This window comes from Triplophysa dalaica, chromosome 18 (assembly GCF_015846415.1).
Source record: "Triplophysa dalaica isolate WHDGS20190420 chromosome 18, ASM1584641v1, whole genome shotgun sequence".
Lineage (NCBI taxonomy): Eukaryota > Metazoa > Chordata > Actinopteri > Cypriniformes > Nemacheilidae > Triplophysa > Triplophysa dalaica.
The window spans coordinates 16,935,626-16,952,301 of NC_079559.1; the positions used below are offsets into that span (position 1 = coordinate 16,935,626).

General features: G+C 39.1%; 1 protein-coding gene across 2 annotated transcripts in view; it reads right to left on the bottom strand.

Moving 5' to 3' along the window:
* Positions 1 to 224: 224 nt before the first annotated feature.
* The window catches only part of adgra2 (adhesion G protein-coupled receptor A2), a 108,576-nt gene continuing 92,124 nt past the window's right edge, over positions 225 to 16,676 (bottom strand). The window contains exons 7-19 of one of the 2 annotated variants that reach the window (XM_056773404.1): positions 14,618 to 14,831; positions 14,256 to 14,420; positions 13,980 to 14,178; positions 13,180 to 13,329; positions 11,264 to 11,425; positions 10,705 to 10,905; positions 10,296 to 10,485; positions 9,504 to 9,712; positions 8,197 to 8,324; positions 6,348 to 6,471; positions 6,106 to 6,254; positions 4,600 to 4,689; positions 225 to 3,897 (exon numbers count right to left, since the gene is read on the bottom strand). In XM_056773404.1, coding sequence (XP_056629382.1) covers positions 2,454 to 3,897; positions 4,600 to 4,689; positions 6,106 to 6,254; positions 6,348 to 6,471; positions 8,197 to 8,324; positions 9,504 to 9,712; positions 10,296 to 10,485; positions 10,705 to 10,905; positions 11,264 to 11,425; positions 13,180 to 13,329; positions 13,980 to 14,178; positions 14,256 to 14,420; positions 14,618 to 14,831 — 3,425 coding nt within the window. In that variant the 3' untranslated portion in view covers positions 225 to 2,453. The remainder of the gene's footprint in view (positions 3,898 to 4,599; positions 4,690 to 6,105; positions 6,255 to 6,347; positions 6,472 to 8,196; positions 8,325 to 9,503; positions 9,713 to 10,295; positions 10,486 to 10,704; positions 10,906 to 11,263; positions 11,426 to 13,179; positions 13,330 to 13,979; positions 14,179 to 14,255; positions 14,421 to 14,617; positions 14,832 to 16,676) is intronic. The other variant, XM_056773405.1, reaches the window with a different exon arrangement.

The following is a 16,676-nucleotide window of genomic DNA, read 5'->3' on the forward strand; positions in this document are numbered from 1 at the left end:
ATAAGGTACACGTTTGATTGGCTTTGTTTCGTGTGTTTGACGCAATTTGCATAGTACATAGGGCAGAAGTTACGTAATTGTCAAATGCAAATCATGTAGGTTTGGGTTCACTGCTTAAACTTACAAAGACGTTTCAACATTCACATACTGTTCGATACATTCTACCAAACCTATTAAAGAAATACAATAAACAGGTTTTCATTACATTTCTCAATAGGCCTACCTTTATTTTGCATCAGGTCATTGATAAGGCACAATCTGGAGCAAATATATTACTGAAATTGATACAAAAATGTTGCTATCATTTTCACATTGAAGTGACTGACAAAAATAGAAATACATATGTTATTACTGAAAACTCCCATTTTTAGTAATCAAAACAATATATAGAATAACACTGAATCTTTACTGACCAGAAGCGCGGGGCCTATAGCCAAAGGCAAATAAAATTGTTCATGCAAATATCACATAGTCACATAAACCATTAACATATAAAAAGTTATTTTAAAGAAAAAAAGAACACAGTCCTATTGTGATTTGACTGTGTAGGTTATTTTGCACTACTAAAAAATCTGAATTACACACAACTCAAATAAGACAGAATATGAAATCTGTAATGACACGGGGGTGTTCAATGTTTATCAGCCTTCACAAACATAAACAGTTAAACTTACATTAAAATAAAAATATAATTAAAAATAATGATACAACCATGAAATTAAATGCTTTAAGGATTTGATTTAGAAAAATGTAGGAGTAGTTCTATTGTCACAGCAACATAATGATCTTTTAATATTTATTAAATGTTTACAGAGGTGTCTGGCTTGTAGGGGGCGAATTGTCTTTTTTGGATAGCCTATATTTTTTCCTTCAGTTTACTTCAATTGTGAATTCTTTGTTAATTTTTAGCTGAAGTAAAGTTTTTATTTTTATTTTATATGTTGAAACAAAAAACAGTGATGTATGTATGGAGACCTTTAATGAAACAATACTGTGCATTTAGATTAAAAAGTTTTAAAAAAATATTACGCCTCCAATCCAATGTTCATTACTGAATATCACAAATTGCATAATGACAATTACATTAGTATTAGACAAAAACACTAATACTGATATGTATATTATAAATACATAATTATTTATAAGAATATCTATAATTCTGTCTTCAGGCTATCAGGTTAAGGCAGGCCTAAACCAAGTGTTTAAAAAGTCCATGTTTAACATGGTACTACAACAAAATAAGCTTGTCCTTTCTCATCAAATCCATCAGTAACAATGGTGTGACCATGAAAGTTTGGTTGATGTAATCTGTCAAATAACAACATTCATTATCAGTGCATTTGATTGATGGCAGAAACTACCCAACAGAGGGCACTATAAATCAACTATAGGGATGCTATTCGGCAAAAATAGGTTGACCTCAAAAACGTATTATCAGTGAAAAAAGACTTAGATTTCCAGTACCAATTGACATAGGATGGACATTTTGGGGCAGGATGATTGTCTGTGTCAAGTCTTTGTATTCCACATTTGTGACAGATTGACCAAAGGATACCAATAGCTACTTAGTGCTGAGTTAATAAAAATGAATAACACTGTAATGGTCGAACAATACATACATAACACATAGTGTACATTTTGACAGACACATAAATGAAAATGTGTGAATAAAAACAAACAACAGACATTAAAACAGACAAGGGAAAAAAACTTCAGCTGAAATCCAACCTGATTGTTGTCCTAAGATTAAACTTCAGATCCATTGGCAAAATTAAATGATTTTAATGCATTACTTTTAATAATTAGATTAAGTGGTGTTAAAGACAAATAAAAGCACATACATAAAGCGATTTTGCATATTGTGTTAACCCCAGCTCTTCTACTTTTGCATATGCTCATATGCATAAAATAGCCACATGTAACTTCTCATAACGCCCTTCATCCGACATTCAAAGCCATTAAAAGCATTGCCAACAAACAAGTCACTGTTATCTGGCAACTGCTCTTGCATGTTTCAGGTGGACTGTTGAAATATAACAGACCAACATAAAAACTAAAAAACTGGAAGATTATAAAAGGAGCCAAATGTTTCTCTTGTGGAGAAAGAAATTTAGGCTTTGGCTCCTAGAATACTCAATACCCTTTCTTTATCTTCTTTCATTTAAAAAAATAGTCAGTAGGCTTCAGTTACGCCACAGCTGTGATAATCAGCTATTTAATATTTAATTATATAATTTCCAAGTGGTATTGGGAAGAAACTTATCAATTTTACAGACTTATAGGCCAATAGTGCAGGATGAGTCATCAATGTTTTACACCATATTTAAAAAAAAATACTTTAAACAAATACTTGCATTAACCTCTAAGCAAAAATATTCTGTTAGGATACGCAGTTACTGTATTGTAGTCTAATTTGGATTTCAATTATTCTCAATGATACCCACAGCTTATTTTTATACTGTTGTTTCGCTTTTCCATCCCCTGCTCCTCATACCAACCGAACCTTGTGATTGGTCTGTCCCACTAGTGTCCAATTCTTTCACGGAGCCCTTTAGCGTTCCATTTGGTGCCAAAACGGTTGACAACAAGGCCATAGCACTGACCGTCCCAGCTGCATTTGTTGTCACGTTTAGAGGGAACGAGCTCCGCTTGGATTCTCTATCAGTTGCAGCGGCCAGTTTTAGATTGTCTTTGCTGCGGCGTTGAGCGTTCTGCTGTAGGGCAAACCTACTTGCCACCGAGGGCAACAGCGGAAAGGGCTTTCTACTTCCACTACTACCTCCATCACTTCCTTCCGAGGGGCTTGTTGCAAGACCCTCCCGTTTGTGCCGTCCATTGGTCAGAAGTCCATTCTGGTTTTCCGAATGGCTATTTCGTAGACTTCCGTTTTCACTGGAAGCATGTTTGTGAAGATTATGGTTATTTATTTGTTCTGTCCCCGAGGGTCCTAAAGCACCCATACTTCCTCCTCCCACTCGCAAAGATTTCAGGCGAAAGTGCCCTCTGCCATCCCCTCTGTGGTGGTACTGGGTATTGCCACCCCTGGTTCTACCACAAGCCTTCCTCCTGTGAGGCTGCTGGATGGGCAGTGTGCTGCTCAGACTGGGAAGAAGGTTGTTGGCAGGCTTATTGCCATTGTTCTCTGTGCTTGAGCTGGTATTAGTTCCCGCTGGGCCTCGGGTGACATTGTATGCATTTTCTTGGGTCACTTGCAGGAGGTTGGTCAGTTTGCAAGGCCGCGTGGCGACGCTAGTAGTTCCGCTGTGAGTAGACGAGGACCTGGCAGAAGAAGAGTAACTGTTGGGGTCTGTCGGCAGATGACATGCTACGAAGACTTGGGAGCCCCTGTCGTAGGGGTTTTGGACCCCTACTGTGACAGTACAGGGATGGGCGTAAACCGACATGGGTTGGGATTGACGGTATCCTGGGCAACACCCTAGACATGCTGTCCGGACATCCAGACGCTTGAAACAATGATGAAGGATCAAGAAAATCCCCAATCCAGTAGCCAGTCCCCCATACAGACAGCTGAATACCTTACGTTCTCTATCCACATGCCAAACCGCCATAGCGCCGCTACACCACAGTCCCAAAAAAACAAAATGTGTTGCCACCAGTGCCAAACACTGCACCTTTAACGAGTACTTGTCTTCCACCAACGTCCCAGCATGCACTGGGCCCACCGCAGAGTCTGTTGACAGCATACTGGTGCTGCCACCGAGTGCAGGTTGGCTCTCCGACAAGGGCGGTGGGATGGATGGAGTGCAAGTAGGATCTTTGAAACTTTGGTGCCTCAGGCAACAAGCAGTACACAGGAAGTAGATCCAGGTCACCAGAATGATCAATCCAGCTGGAATGTAGAAAGCAGCAAAACTGGGTTGCCATACCAACCAGCAGCTGCAGAGAAGGTCATGAGCAGTGAAAAAGGTCAGAGAGGGCAAAGGTCATAATTATTCAAAACAGAAACACAATGCTAGCTCTGTATACAACAGACACTTTTGTAAAGGAGGCCGTCATGTATAATAAATATGTTTCAGACAAAAAAAAAACTTGTCTATCTTAAAGGGACAGTTCACCTAAAACACAGAGAAAGATATTTGCAACAATGCTTGTAACCAAACAGTTCTTGGCCACCATTGACTACCATAGTAGGAAAAATGACAACTGTAGTCAAAAGTGCTAGAACTGCTTGATTTCCAAGATTCTTCAAAATATATTATTTTGTGTTGATCAGAACAAATACATTTATATTTTAAAGATTTGGAAGAACTTGAAGGTGAGAAAATGATGATAGCATTTTCATTTTTGGGTAACTCTGTCATTTTAATTGTTCTGCATCAGAATCACATAAAGAATGCACAGTTACAATAAATAGCTTTTTTTATTTTAGATTATTTTAAATCTTGCTGTTATTTTTAATTATAAAATATAAAGTAGGTATGGTATATTATGAACACAAAAAAGAAAAGAATATAATACTAGCTTTATGTAATTATATATAGTATTACATATAATACTTGATTTGATGTGTTCACTTCTATTGTTGATTGGGCAGTTTTTTTAAATGATCCAGTTTCCTTCATTCATGCAGATACTCACTAAGGAATGTTGTCTCCATAGTTATTGATGTTTACTGCTGCTGTGATACCACATATAATGAGTGGGACACCCCCAGCTATTAAATAAAACCTGCAAAGAAAAATAGAAATATAGAGGGAAGCATATTGGGACATTTAGTAAAATCGAACAAATAAAGGATGAATGAAACACAGTAACAGTGCTGCTAAAGTTACATTTGTATCAGATTCATTTGTATCTACTCTATCATAAAGAGACTTTATCAAATGTGTATCCTCATCAAACTACTGTACTTATCCTCTTAAAGGAACAGTTCACTCAAAAATGAAAATTCTGTCCACATTTACTCACCCTGGAGTTGTTCAAAATCTGTCTTTGGTCAAATGAACAGACAAGGATATTAAGAAGAATGCTTATAACCAAACAGTTATTAGCCACCATTGACTCCCAGAAACAATTCCTTTATACATTTATTTGTTCTGTTTAACAGAAATTAAGATATTTTGAAGTATAGGAAAGCAAACTTCTTTTGACTACAATTGTCATGTGTCCTACTATAGTAGACAATGGTGGTCAAGAACTGTTTGGTTATCATTCTCTGTGTTCATCAGAACAAAGGCACTTATACAGATTTGGAACAACTCGTAAATGATGACAGAATTAAAAAAAATTGGTGAATTGTCCCTATAAATGTGTAGTATTTTCGTATGAAAGAATGTTGTTTTATAGTGCGTTGTATATTATGTGTATCGTATTCTAACTTTTCTGCTGAGTATCTTATTGTACTTTCTTAATGTATATACAGCCTGGACTGTTTATTTTGTTTCTTATCTTGTTTGTAAGGACTCTCTGCTCAAAAAACATGTTTTTGTATATAGATGTTATACATGTTAATGGCATTCAAAACATTAATTCAACTGAAATTCAACAAACTGAAGTCTCTCCCTTGTTCATTGTGCAATTGTTCTATTTTTTAAAGATATTTCTTTAGCCCGCAAATACATTTATGTGGTGACATCAGACCGGTGCTATCTTCCTGTCTGTCAATGAAATGGTGCTTCTGGGCTCCAGACAGTAAAGAGAAAGGAATGATTTATCCCAGGAGGCAGGCGTGGGATATGGGCACATTTCCCCAGGGTATATGGAGAGCATGGAGGTCTAGGTTAAAATGGTTGAAATGACGAGATATATTTGCAGGCATGTCTCTGAGGATATGTTTAACCCTTGTTTGATTTACAACGTCTATGTCCACTTTAATCTTTTTCTATACCCCCAGTTTCGTCTTGCTCTTCATTCTTTCCTATTTCTGACTCTCCGTAACAGCAGATGGATTTAGCTTGTGCACAATGGTGTTCTTTGATTAGTCCGATTTTTACATTTCGGTGGTCTATTCAGTTGCCTCTTAAAAGATTCTTTTGGCCTTTATGTCCTGCAATGACCCTGGCTATAGTTTCAACTCTGGATGTGCCAGTTCGATATGACCTTTCAACCCTTTGCACATCAGCCCTCTGTGATGACTCGACTGACCTGAGCATCGGCCGCTGGGTTGGCTGTGCAGCAGTCTCGCCTTCAAGCTGTTGTGGAGCCCCCAATGAAGCTTCTTTATAGATAACTCTGGCACTCACACCGATCCATAATAAAGTGGATAAGGAGGAGTAGTGAAGAACAATCCCCACCTGAAGGAAACATACACATACATGAGTACAGAAAAAGTATCAACCTTTAATGTCACATGTTTTGTCGGTGTTTAGGAAGCGACAAGAACTTACTGCTTGGCATACAATTGGGTATCCCGTCAAGGTAATGCCTCCAGCAAATACGGCAGACATCATTGCGATGTGAAAACACGTGTTTAAGAGAGTGTGCCAACTCTTCCTTGTGATTCTGATTGAACTGACCACAGAAAATAAAACTGTTAAGTTACTATCAAGGACAGTGAGTGAACGTGTCAAATTGAAAGGGATAGTTCACCCAAAAATGAAAATTCTGTCATCATTTACCAACCTTCATTGACTACCATAGTAAGATAGAATACAATCGTAGTCAAAAAAGTGCCCCAGAACTGTTTGCTGTCCATCCATTTTCTTCCGCTTCATCCGGGGCCGGGTCGCGGGGGCAGCAGTCTAAACAGGGATGCCCAGACTTCCCTCTCCCTAGACATTTCCTCCAGCTCTTCCGGGGGGACACCGAGGCGTTCCCAGGCCAGCCGGGAGACATAGTCCCTTCAGCGTGTCCTAGGTCTTCCCCGGGGTCTCCTTCCCGGGAAGGCGTCCAGGGGGCATCCGGAGAAGATGCCCGAGCCACCTCAGCTGACCCCTCTTGATGTGGAGGAGCAGCGGATCTACTTTGAGCTCCTCCTGAGTGACCGAGCTTCTCACCCTATCTCTAAGGGATCGCCCAGCCACCCTGCGGAGAAAGCTCATTTCGGCCGCCTGTATCCGGGATCTTGTCCTTTCGGTCATGACCCACAGCTCATGACCATAGGTGAGAGTAGGAACATAGTTTGACCGGTAAATCGAGAGCTTCGCCTTGCGGCTCAGCTCCTTCTTCACCATAACGGACCAGTAAGGCGACCGCATTACTGCAGAGGCTGCACCGATCCGTCTGTCAATCTCCCGTTCCATCCTTCCCTCACTCGTGAACACGACCCCAAGATACTTGAACTCCTCCACTTGAGGCAGGAACTCTCCACCAACCTGAAGTGAGCAAGCCACCCTTTTCCGACTTAGAACCATGGCCTCGGATTTGGAGGTGATGATTCTCATCCCAGCCACTTCACACTCGGCTGCAAACCGTCACAGTGCCTGCTGAAGGTCATGGTCTGATGGGGCCAGCACGACAACATCATCCGCAAAGAGCAGAGATGAAATTGTGTGGTCCCCAAACCCGACACCCTCCGGCCCCTGGCTGCCTAGAAATTCTGTCCATAAATATTATGAACAGAACCAGCGACAAAGGGCAGCCCTGCCGGAGTCCAACCCGCACCGGGAACAAGTCTGACTTACTGCCGGCAATGCGAACCAAGCTCCTGCTCCGGTCGTACAGGGACCGGATAGCCCATAGCAAAGGGTCCCGAATCCCATACTCCCAGAGCACCCTCCACATCATGACACGAGGGACACAGTCAAATGCCTTCTCCAAATCCACAAAACACATATGGATTGGTTGGGCAAACTGGAGAGGGTATAGAGCTGGTCCAGTGTTCCACGACCGGGACGAAAACCACACTGTTCCTCCTGAATCCGAGGTTCTACCATCGGCTGGATTCTCCTCTCCAGTACCCTGGCATAGACTTTCCCGGGGAGGCTGAGAAGTGTGATCCCGATAGTTGGAGCACACCCTCCGGTCCCCCTTCTTAAAAAGATTTGCTGTCCTACATTCTTCAAAATGTCTCAATGTGTTCAACATAAGGAAAACTATGATAAAGTAATATTTCCTACTAAGGGAGTCAATGGGGGGCGAGATCTGTTTAGTTATAAGCATTCTTCCAAATAATTTTTTCTGTGTTCATCAGAACAAAGAAATGTTTACAGATTTGGAACAACTCGAAGGTGAATAAATGGTAAAATAATTTTCATTTTAGGGTGAACTATCCCTTTAATAAACTAAGACAAATACCTGTGGTGCAGAATATAGGTGATGATAATGGTAAAGAGACAGAGAAGCAGCACTGCAGTACAGGTGTAGATCACAGGGTGAAGAACTTCCACTGAAATGGGATTGGATCCCGGGAAATCCGGCATTTCCTAAAATATGGAGAGAAATATGAAAAACAAACAGGAAGGGGAAGATTTTTTTAAACACTTGGGTCTATGACTTAACCCTCAAGAAACATTTCCTGGGACCCTTTATGACACAAGCAGGTTTTAGGCGGGCTCTAATGTCAGTATTTTGAAATACAGCTCATCACTGCCAAAACATTCTACCAATGGCCAAAATCGCCTCGTCTGCTTTCAAATTCAATACCTTTCCAGATAATAAAAACAGTTTGAGATCAAGCTGAACATTCAAGTTCTCCAGATACATGTCAGGATGAAGAGTCAAAGTTTAATGTCTCTGTTTGTAATGGGAGACCTGTCCTCCCTGTATGAAGGAATGAAACTCGACTAGGGGTGGACAGGCTCGAAATACTCAATAGAAAGATAAGAATTACTACAACAGAGATATAAATCAGTAAGATGTCAGAATCTGTACTTGCTTAAACTTTTATGGAACTGTGCTGAAAAAGATTTCTGATTTTTCATCTTATTATTTCTTATTTTTTTAACTTAACCTGTGCTTTCTATCCAGACAACTGGCTTTCATGTCAGTATCCTTATCAAGATGAAAGCCCATTAGTGACTGAATTGAAACACCCTCAGTAGGCAAGCCTTGCAAAACCAACTATGATAACTACTGTATAGTGAATTTTTTTTGTTGATTTATTTGTCATTCAACCGTTCTAATCAAAAACTAATATGGTCTGCCCACAATAGCAAAAGTTAAACTATGATATTTCTAGTAAAATTACAGATGGGCCGCAATCTGGCAACAATGTATTATTTATATCATTAATATATGTATTATATAATTATTATTATATATGGTTTAATTGGACACAAATGCCTGGGCCGAAGTTAACTTCTGGTCTAATCGCATAAAAGATAAGTCTCCGCTTTTTATCACCACTTGAATGTGGGTAGGTTTTTTGCAAATATACACTTATACAAATTTGATGTTTTTGGATCTGTACATGCTGCACCCAATCACAAGATGTGTAACAGCGCATTTCGCTCTAACAGCGAAAACTTGGATTACCGTATGAAAGCTGTCATTCTCTCATAAATGACAGAAAATTCTGTCAATGGAGGGGAAAGAGTTAAACTCATTACAAGCAAATAATTACACAAATGCATTAATTTATATAAAAATGTACTCCCTTTTACCTGAAGTACAGCGTAGTTGCTTAGCACAGAGCAACGCAGTGTAGAAGTTGATGCATCAGTATGGGCCACCTGACAGCCATCTAAACTCCAACTCCCACGATGCTTCAGAGCCTGCACGCTCCAGTGAACCGCAACAGGATCATTACCAGGTGATGTGTGTCGCAATGACACAATAATGGGGTCTGACTGATTCCACATGCTGCAGCCCTCTTAAAGATAATCGAACAGGAGGCAGAAAGCAAAAGGGCAGATGCGGGTTAGTTGTGCTTCTTCGGGAAATAGTGACTTTTTTGGAAAATTGGATTTTCAAAAATTTGATTTAACGCATTGACTACATTAAAATGATGAGTGCAAGGATACAGTATATAACATTAATCTTTTCCAAAACTCTGGGGCGAACTCACTAAACAGTCAAACCACTTTGGAGGTCAGAATTTCAGAGCCAAACTCTGCGTCTTATTCAAAAAGCATACACAATCCGTCCAGAAATGACTGTTGACATTTTGTTTAAACAATTGCAGCAGTTATTCATCAGAATTAGCATTATGACTGGGCATGTATCCAGGAGTGTGCTTTTACACATATTGAAAGGCGAGATCAATCAAAAGTGTTCAAGACGGGGAATTTAACTGTGCCAATTCTTCTGCATATTTGCACTGTAACTTGATTTAAATAATTCCTGTGAAGTAAATTGTAAAACAAGGCAGCACTTTTAAAAAAGTTAAAATATTGAAAAAAAACAAGGCTAGATTGTTTCCAATCTCATGGATGTTTGAGGTGAAGGCAACACACCAAGGCCAACGTAGATAACGGGAGTGTTGACACCACGTCTGCGAGCGAGGTCATAAGGTGCAGTGAAATTTCCTGTAAATGGAAAGAACCTTCCACTGCGGAATGCCACAAACTGCAGCTTACAGTCAGGAGGAGCGGTCGGAGGAAAAAGAGACGCAGGAAGAGACACTGAAGCAAGAGCCACTGCATTCTGAAAAGAGTAGAAATTACATGTCAATGTGAATTGGGGTCAATGGTGTTTAGGCAAAGCTATATGGTACCCGAGAATGTGTATTGCGAATATAATATAACCACATGAGTTCAAATCAAATTAGAAGAATCTTAACAATGTCTCAGCTCAGATTTGATTGAATGACTGCAATTAAAAAAAAAAAGTTTAATTACTGCGATTCAAAAAACAAAAGTTTACCTTAAGAGGAAAAGCATTGAGTGAGGTATTGTGTGTCCCTGTGGTGCAGCGGAAGCGCAGCTGTTGTTCAAGGGGGGACTCTATCCCATCATTTACATGGCTCCCTCCGGTCGCTTCTCGTCTCTGATAGGCCGTGCAGCTCATTCCATTAAAATGAGCCGGGCGAATCAAGTGAGCCTCCATCACGATATTACGAGAAGTCTAAAAGAGAGGACCTCACATTATGTCAAATGAAATTTAAAGTTGGACTAAACAAACAATCCAGTCTTTGTTAATAACCATGAAATTCCCTATTTCACACACTACAGGATTGTTGGGTGACCCTGGCCTCATTTTGACGGCGCTTACAATACAGTTATGCTAATATGAGACATGAGAATGAGACATGAGAACCCCCCAAATGCCCACTACACAAGTTCATGAATGCTCTTATTGTGTCATGACAGTGGAACTGGAATTTTCTAGAAATGGCTTGCTATTCATCTACTTCACTTTGTACAGATTTCTAGACTTTTCACAAATTACAAATTTGTCATCAATGGGTTGTTTTAACACTTACAATAGAAAGATCCTGAGCGTGAGAGTGCAGCTGCGGCCAAGCGAGAGTCTCCAGAGAATATACAACTGAAATGCAAGCTTTTTCCTCTCTCTGGGCGCGAGCCAAGATCTGATCATCTACCTGCATCAGGTTACTTCCCATCTCCACCATCACCTCTGACAGCTGGCTCACAGGAAAACACAAACATATAAAGACAGAAACAGACACAAACACACTACACTGTAAAAAAATGTTCCGTAATGTTTACAGAAAAATACCGGCAGCTGTGGTTGCAAGTAAAATTCCGTAAAAAATACAGGAAAATAATGTAAACAGTCTGCCAGTTTAAAACTTCAGGGCACAAACTTCAAACTGTGTATGAACTTAATACATTTGAGTCTTTTATATTAACAACATTTCTTTATAGAAAATGAAAACTTGGTCCAAATGCATAAAAGTGAAAACATTACATTTACTTAATTTATTTCTTTGTAATTCATTATTAAAACATCAAAGTCACTTTTAAACAACGCAACATGCAAGCTTGACATCAGAATATCGTTGCCTGACCTTGAGTTAAACACAGACTCCACTCTTCAGCTTAGTGGTGACCCACAAAATATTTTATGTCAGAAAAGAAAAGAGAAAATACATATTCCGTAGTTTTTACGGAAAAATACCGGCAGCTGTGGTTGCCAGTAAACTACCGTAAAATTACGGGAACATCCTGTTTTTATTCATCTAATCAATTCACAGTAGAAAACATGAGCCACACCCAGTATTCATCTTGTAAATACGTCAGAATACTGAAGACGATCATCACTTCTGCGTCACAAGGACTGCAGCATAACAGTCATGACTTGATGCTTTATTGGTGTATTCAAAGTCACCGTTTTTGTGATCAGGGTTTGCTTTAGTTGGCCTCTTTCAGCCGTCATAAATAAGTTTACAGTTATCTTTGTGCTGCTATCATATTGTTTTATATAAAACATAGTTTTGTAGCAAATCACATCAAATGAAAGTGTGATTAGGTATTTACTAAATCTTTATCTGGGATGTTTTTTAATTACTTATTGTATTTTTTGTTACAAACGCCTCAATGAATCTACTTTTAAAATTCACATTTCATGCAACAATCAATATAAAAAGTATTTGAACCGTTAAAAAGCTTGCATTTTGCCTTGGACTCGGACATCAAGAATCAGGGTATGAAAATCTCAACAGTGGTGACTAACAAATGAAAAGCTTACAGCCGCAATGCATGCTGGGAGTCATGTGCTGTTAAAGACATTCAGTATATTAATTTCATTCAATATCATAAATGAGGACAACAAAAAACTTTAAAGCACTACCTAAACTCTTGAACATATACTTACTCTCCAACCCAAATAATTAAATGAACTTTATCTGAGCTTTCTGCCAACCTGAGTCCGTGTTTTCAACTCATAGATGTCAATACTGGGGAAAGACTTCTTCACATGGAAAGCAAAGGGTCAAGACCACAACTAAAGCAAACACTCATCACCATAATGGTGACTCAACAAAACCATCAACATGTAAACTTGTATTAATTTTCAATTAGAACTTTTGTAGACGTGCAATAGAAATAAAGTGACAGTGGTGTCTGTAAGTGAAGGTGATAAAAGTGTTTGTGGAGTTGAAAAAAAACTCCTTGTGAAAACTTTGAATTTCACTGTTCATTTCCCAGAGAATTTGACAATGTTATCTGTATTTTTATAAACGTTTTTTGACAACAGTTTTCAATTTTTTGCTGTTAATTTTACAGACAATTTTACAGTGTTTTTCTGTATTTTTTACGGACACTTTCTGATAACAGGTTTTTTGTTTGAAAACAACAGAATTTTTCTGTTAATTTCACGGGAATTTTTTATAGTGTAAACACAATAAACACTTGATAAGTGTCATGTTCTACAAACCTCACGCAGTTCTGTGACATAGTCCATGAATTTCTGCATCATCTGAGCTACATAGAGAACATCTACAGTGTCAGTGAAACCAACGGCTTCCAGTGTGTATGTACACACCTGATGTGCAAGAGTCAATGCGTTGGAGGTGTTGATGGGCATCTGAGGGCAACAACATGTTACACTTAAATAACTTTAATGTTCTGATTTTCTTCTTCAAATTATACTCACACACACACACACACACATATATATATATGCCCTATGGTATGTCAGCAAAAAGTTTGAAAATTAAACAATGAAGATAAATCTCTCTCAAATTTTTAATATATTACATTTTTGCTGTCACACCACAGGACACACACACACATACAGTACATGTACATTTAGAAGTAATAAATATTGAACACCTAATATTGAACATGTATTATTATTAATTATTATTCATTACACATTTATATATATATAATTTATATATTGTAATATATATTTTATTATTTTTATTATTATTTAAATATTGTTTTGCATAAAGATTGTGATTATATTTTGGTTAATATTTAATTTACTTATTACTAATGTATTTAACTGTATTACTGCCGTATTTAACTGTTTTTATTTATAACTTAACTTCCTTAAAATAAGAATGTTTTCCAGTATACTGTAGGCATTCTTATGATTTAATATTACAGTAAATGATGTATATTATAGCATGAAGGAAAAGTACAAAACCCTTTGCAGTTGTTTTGCTGAAGAAAAAGTTTCCTGTTTCGCAAAGAAAAGTCAGGGACGTGTCAGCGTCATCGAACACTAACCAGTATAAATGTATGAAGGACTCTCGTGATGTCATTAGTATAAAGGCACTGAGAGTAATCTCCCTCTTCCCAGCGTCCAGAACGGTCACAGTAGCGTGATGCTTTCTTCTGCTCCACACCGCCCCCCAAAGTTAAGGAAGGGTAGCGCAGCTGTAGACAGTACTGGTAAGAGGTGATGCCAGCCAGAGTTCTAGGCCACCTGAAGGCCAAAGAGGAGACCGTTGATATTTTGCCACAGTTTGACAGATTAATATTGTTCACAGACACCTCTCGTACCTGAACTCCCCTCGGTTGTTGGTTATTCTCTGCTCCGGACAGAATGAGGCGCTATTCTCCAGTACCACAATCTCAACACTTCGTGAGGCATTCCCTCGGCGTGTGGACACCACGCAATCCCATTCACCACTCGCCTCAATGTGGACATTTGACAGGATCAGCTCACTTAAATAAACAAATATAATATCTCTTTTTATCTCATGTCATCCCAATTTGCTCATTCAATCCCATCCATCATGTTCTTTGCATTTCCATCCCATCCTATCCCATTGAACTCTCCCTCCCTATTTTGTTTGCTTCTCTTTAGCTTTTGGTTTCTGCTTACACATGCAGTGATCTTCACAACTAAACATTTGTGTTACCTGGTTATGAATGTGCAGTCATGTTGCATACTCTCTTCCAGATGAATCCCATGCGTAGGGTCACTGGTGACAGGCCGACCATTGTGCTGCCAGTGTAACGCAGTGATTTTGTCCACCAAAGAAGCAGTACAATGGAAAGGAAGTCTGTCACCTTTAAACACCACCTGCCTCAGAGAGGGCAACAAAGACAGTGTCTGCAGTTCCAGTGGACCATCTAGAGAACAGGACAAAACTAAAGTTAATGGAAACTTGACAGGAATTGTTTTCATGGTCTTAAAAACATTATGATCTGAAACCATATGTCTGAATGTTGGAAATTAGTCATGTGTATAAAAATACACATGTTTTTGAAATGGATGACTTGGACCGAATAATACTGGAAAGAAGCCAATAGGAGTCCAGTATAGATTGAAACTCCATCAATACTGATTATCATTTAGATTGAGGCACTTTTAGGTCTGACTGTTGCGTGTTTTGATCGCTGCCGGCGGCTAGTTTGTATCCTCTGACACTTGGTTCACCTCACATTTGTTCCTGGTCTAAATATTAGTGTATTTTACTATAGTTACTTATCATTGTCGTTGCCGAATTATTTATAACTTTATTTTCTAAATCTATATTAATTGAAGCGTAACGCCGCTAGCATATTAGCGTGTTAGCTTGCCTTCTGTTTACAGTGTGGAATATCATCTCCCCCTATTTGTCTTGTGTGCTAACTGTTTCTCTTTTTAAGCGTATATACTAAGACTCATCAAGCAACCTTGGTAAGTTAGGATTGCACTTCATACCCGGTGAGTTATGGCTTCTATTCCTATTGTTGTTACTTGCACCTCATGTCATATGTTTAGTTTAGCCTTCTCTGTCAGCGGTGAGGGTTTTACATGTGATAAATGCAGGGAAGTAGTTAGGCTGACGGAGAAGATTTTAGAATTAGAGTCTCGCATCCAATCTTTATTTGAGGATAGTAAGAGTGTAAGAACCGTAGAAAACACTTCGGATGCGAGCAATGTTAGCGCACACAGCTCGGTTCCGGTTGAAAATCCCCTGCAGCTGGGAAACTTTGTGACGGTGAGACGGCATAGTCGCAGGACAAAACATCACTCAACCGTTCCGATTAAAGTCTCGAACAGGTTTGCCTCGCTCAGTGACGCACCGACTGAGAAACCTGCTGAAAATGCCCTAGTGATCGGTGATTCTATTGTCCGGAACGTTAACATAGAGACACCAGCCACCATAGTCAAATGTTTACCGGGAGCCAGAGCGCCTGACATCAAGTCAAATTTAAATGTGCTGGCTAAGGCTAATCGTAAATACAGTAAGATTGTTATTCATGTCGGCACAAATGACGTTAGACTCCGTCAATCGGAGATCACTAAAGATAATATTAAAGAGGTGTGTGAGCTCGCAAAAACGATGTCAGACACTGTAATATTCTCTGGCCCCCTTACTGCTTACCGTGGTGATGAGATTTATAGCAGATTATCATCATTAAATGGCTGGTTGTCTGAGTGGTGCCTGCAGAATAACATAGATTTTATAAATAACTGGAAGAGTTTTGAGGGCAGACCTGACCTGTTGAAACGAGATGGTCTCCATCCCTCCTGGGATGGGGTTTCCCTCCTCTCTAGAAATTTGGCACACAGTCTTAATAATGCTAAAATCTGACTACCTAGGGCCCAGGTCAGGAAGGAGACAGAATGGCTTAACCAACTGTCTGCTTGCCGTCTCGCGTTACAGAATACACAAAATATACAACATGTAATAATCCCTTCTTACAAACAACATAAAATAGAGACTGTGTCTGTCCCCCGGATTAGCAAACATAAGATATTGCGTAAACCTCTTGAAAGTAATTTAATAAACGTTAAACAAATCAAACATGAACAAAATACAGATAATCAGCTGTTACGACTCGGATTGCTTAATATTAGATCTCTCTCAAATAAAGCACTTTTTGTTAACGATTTGATAACCGATCATAAAATAGACATGCTTTGTTTGACAGAAACATGGCTAAAGCCAGATGATTTTATTACTCTAAATGAATCCGTTCCCCATG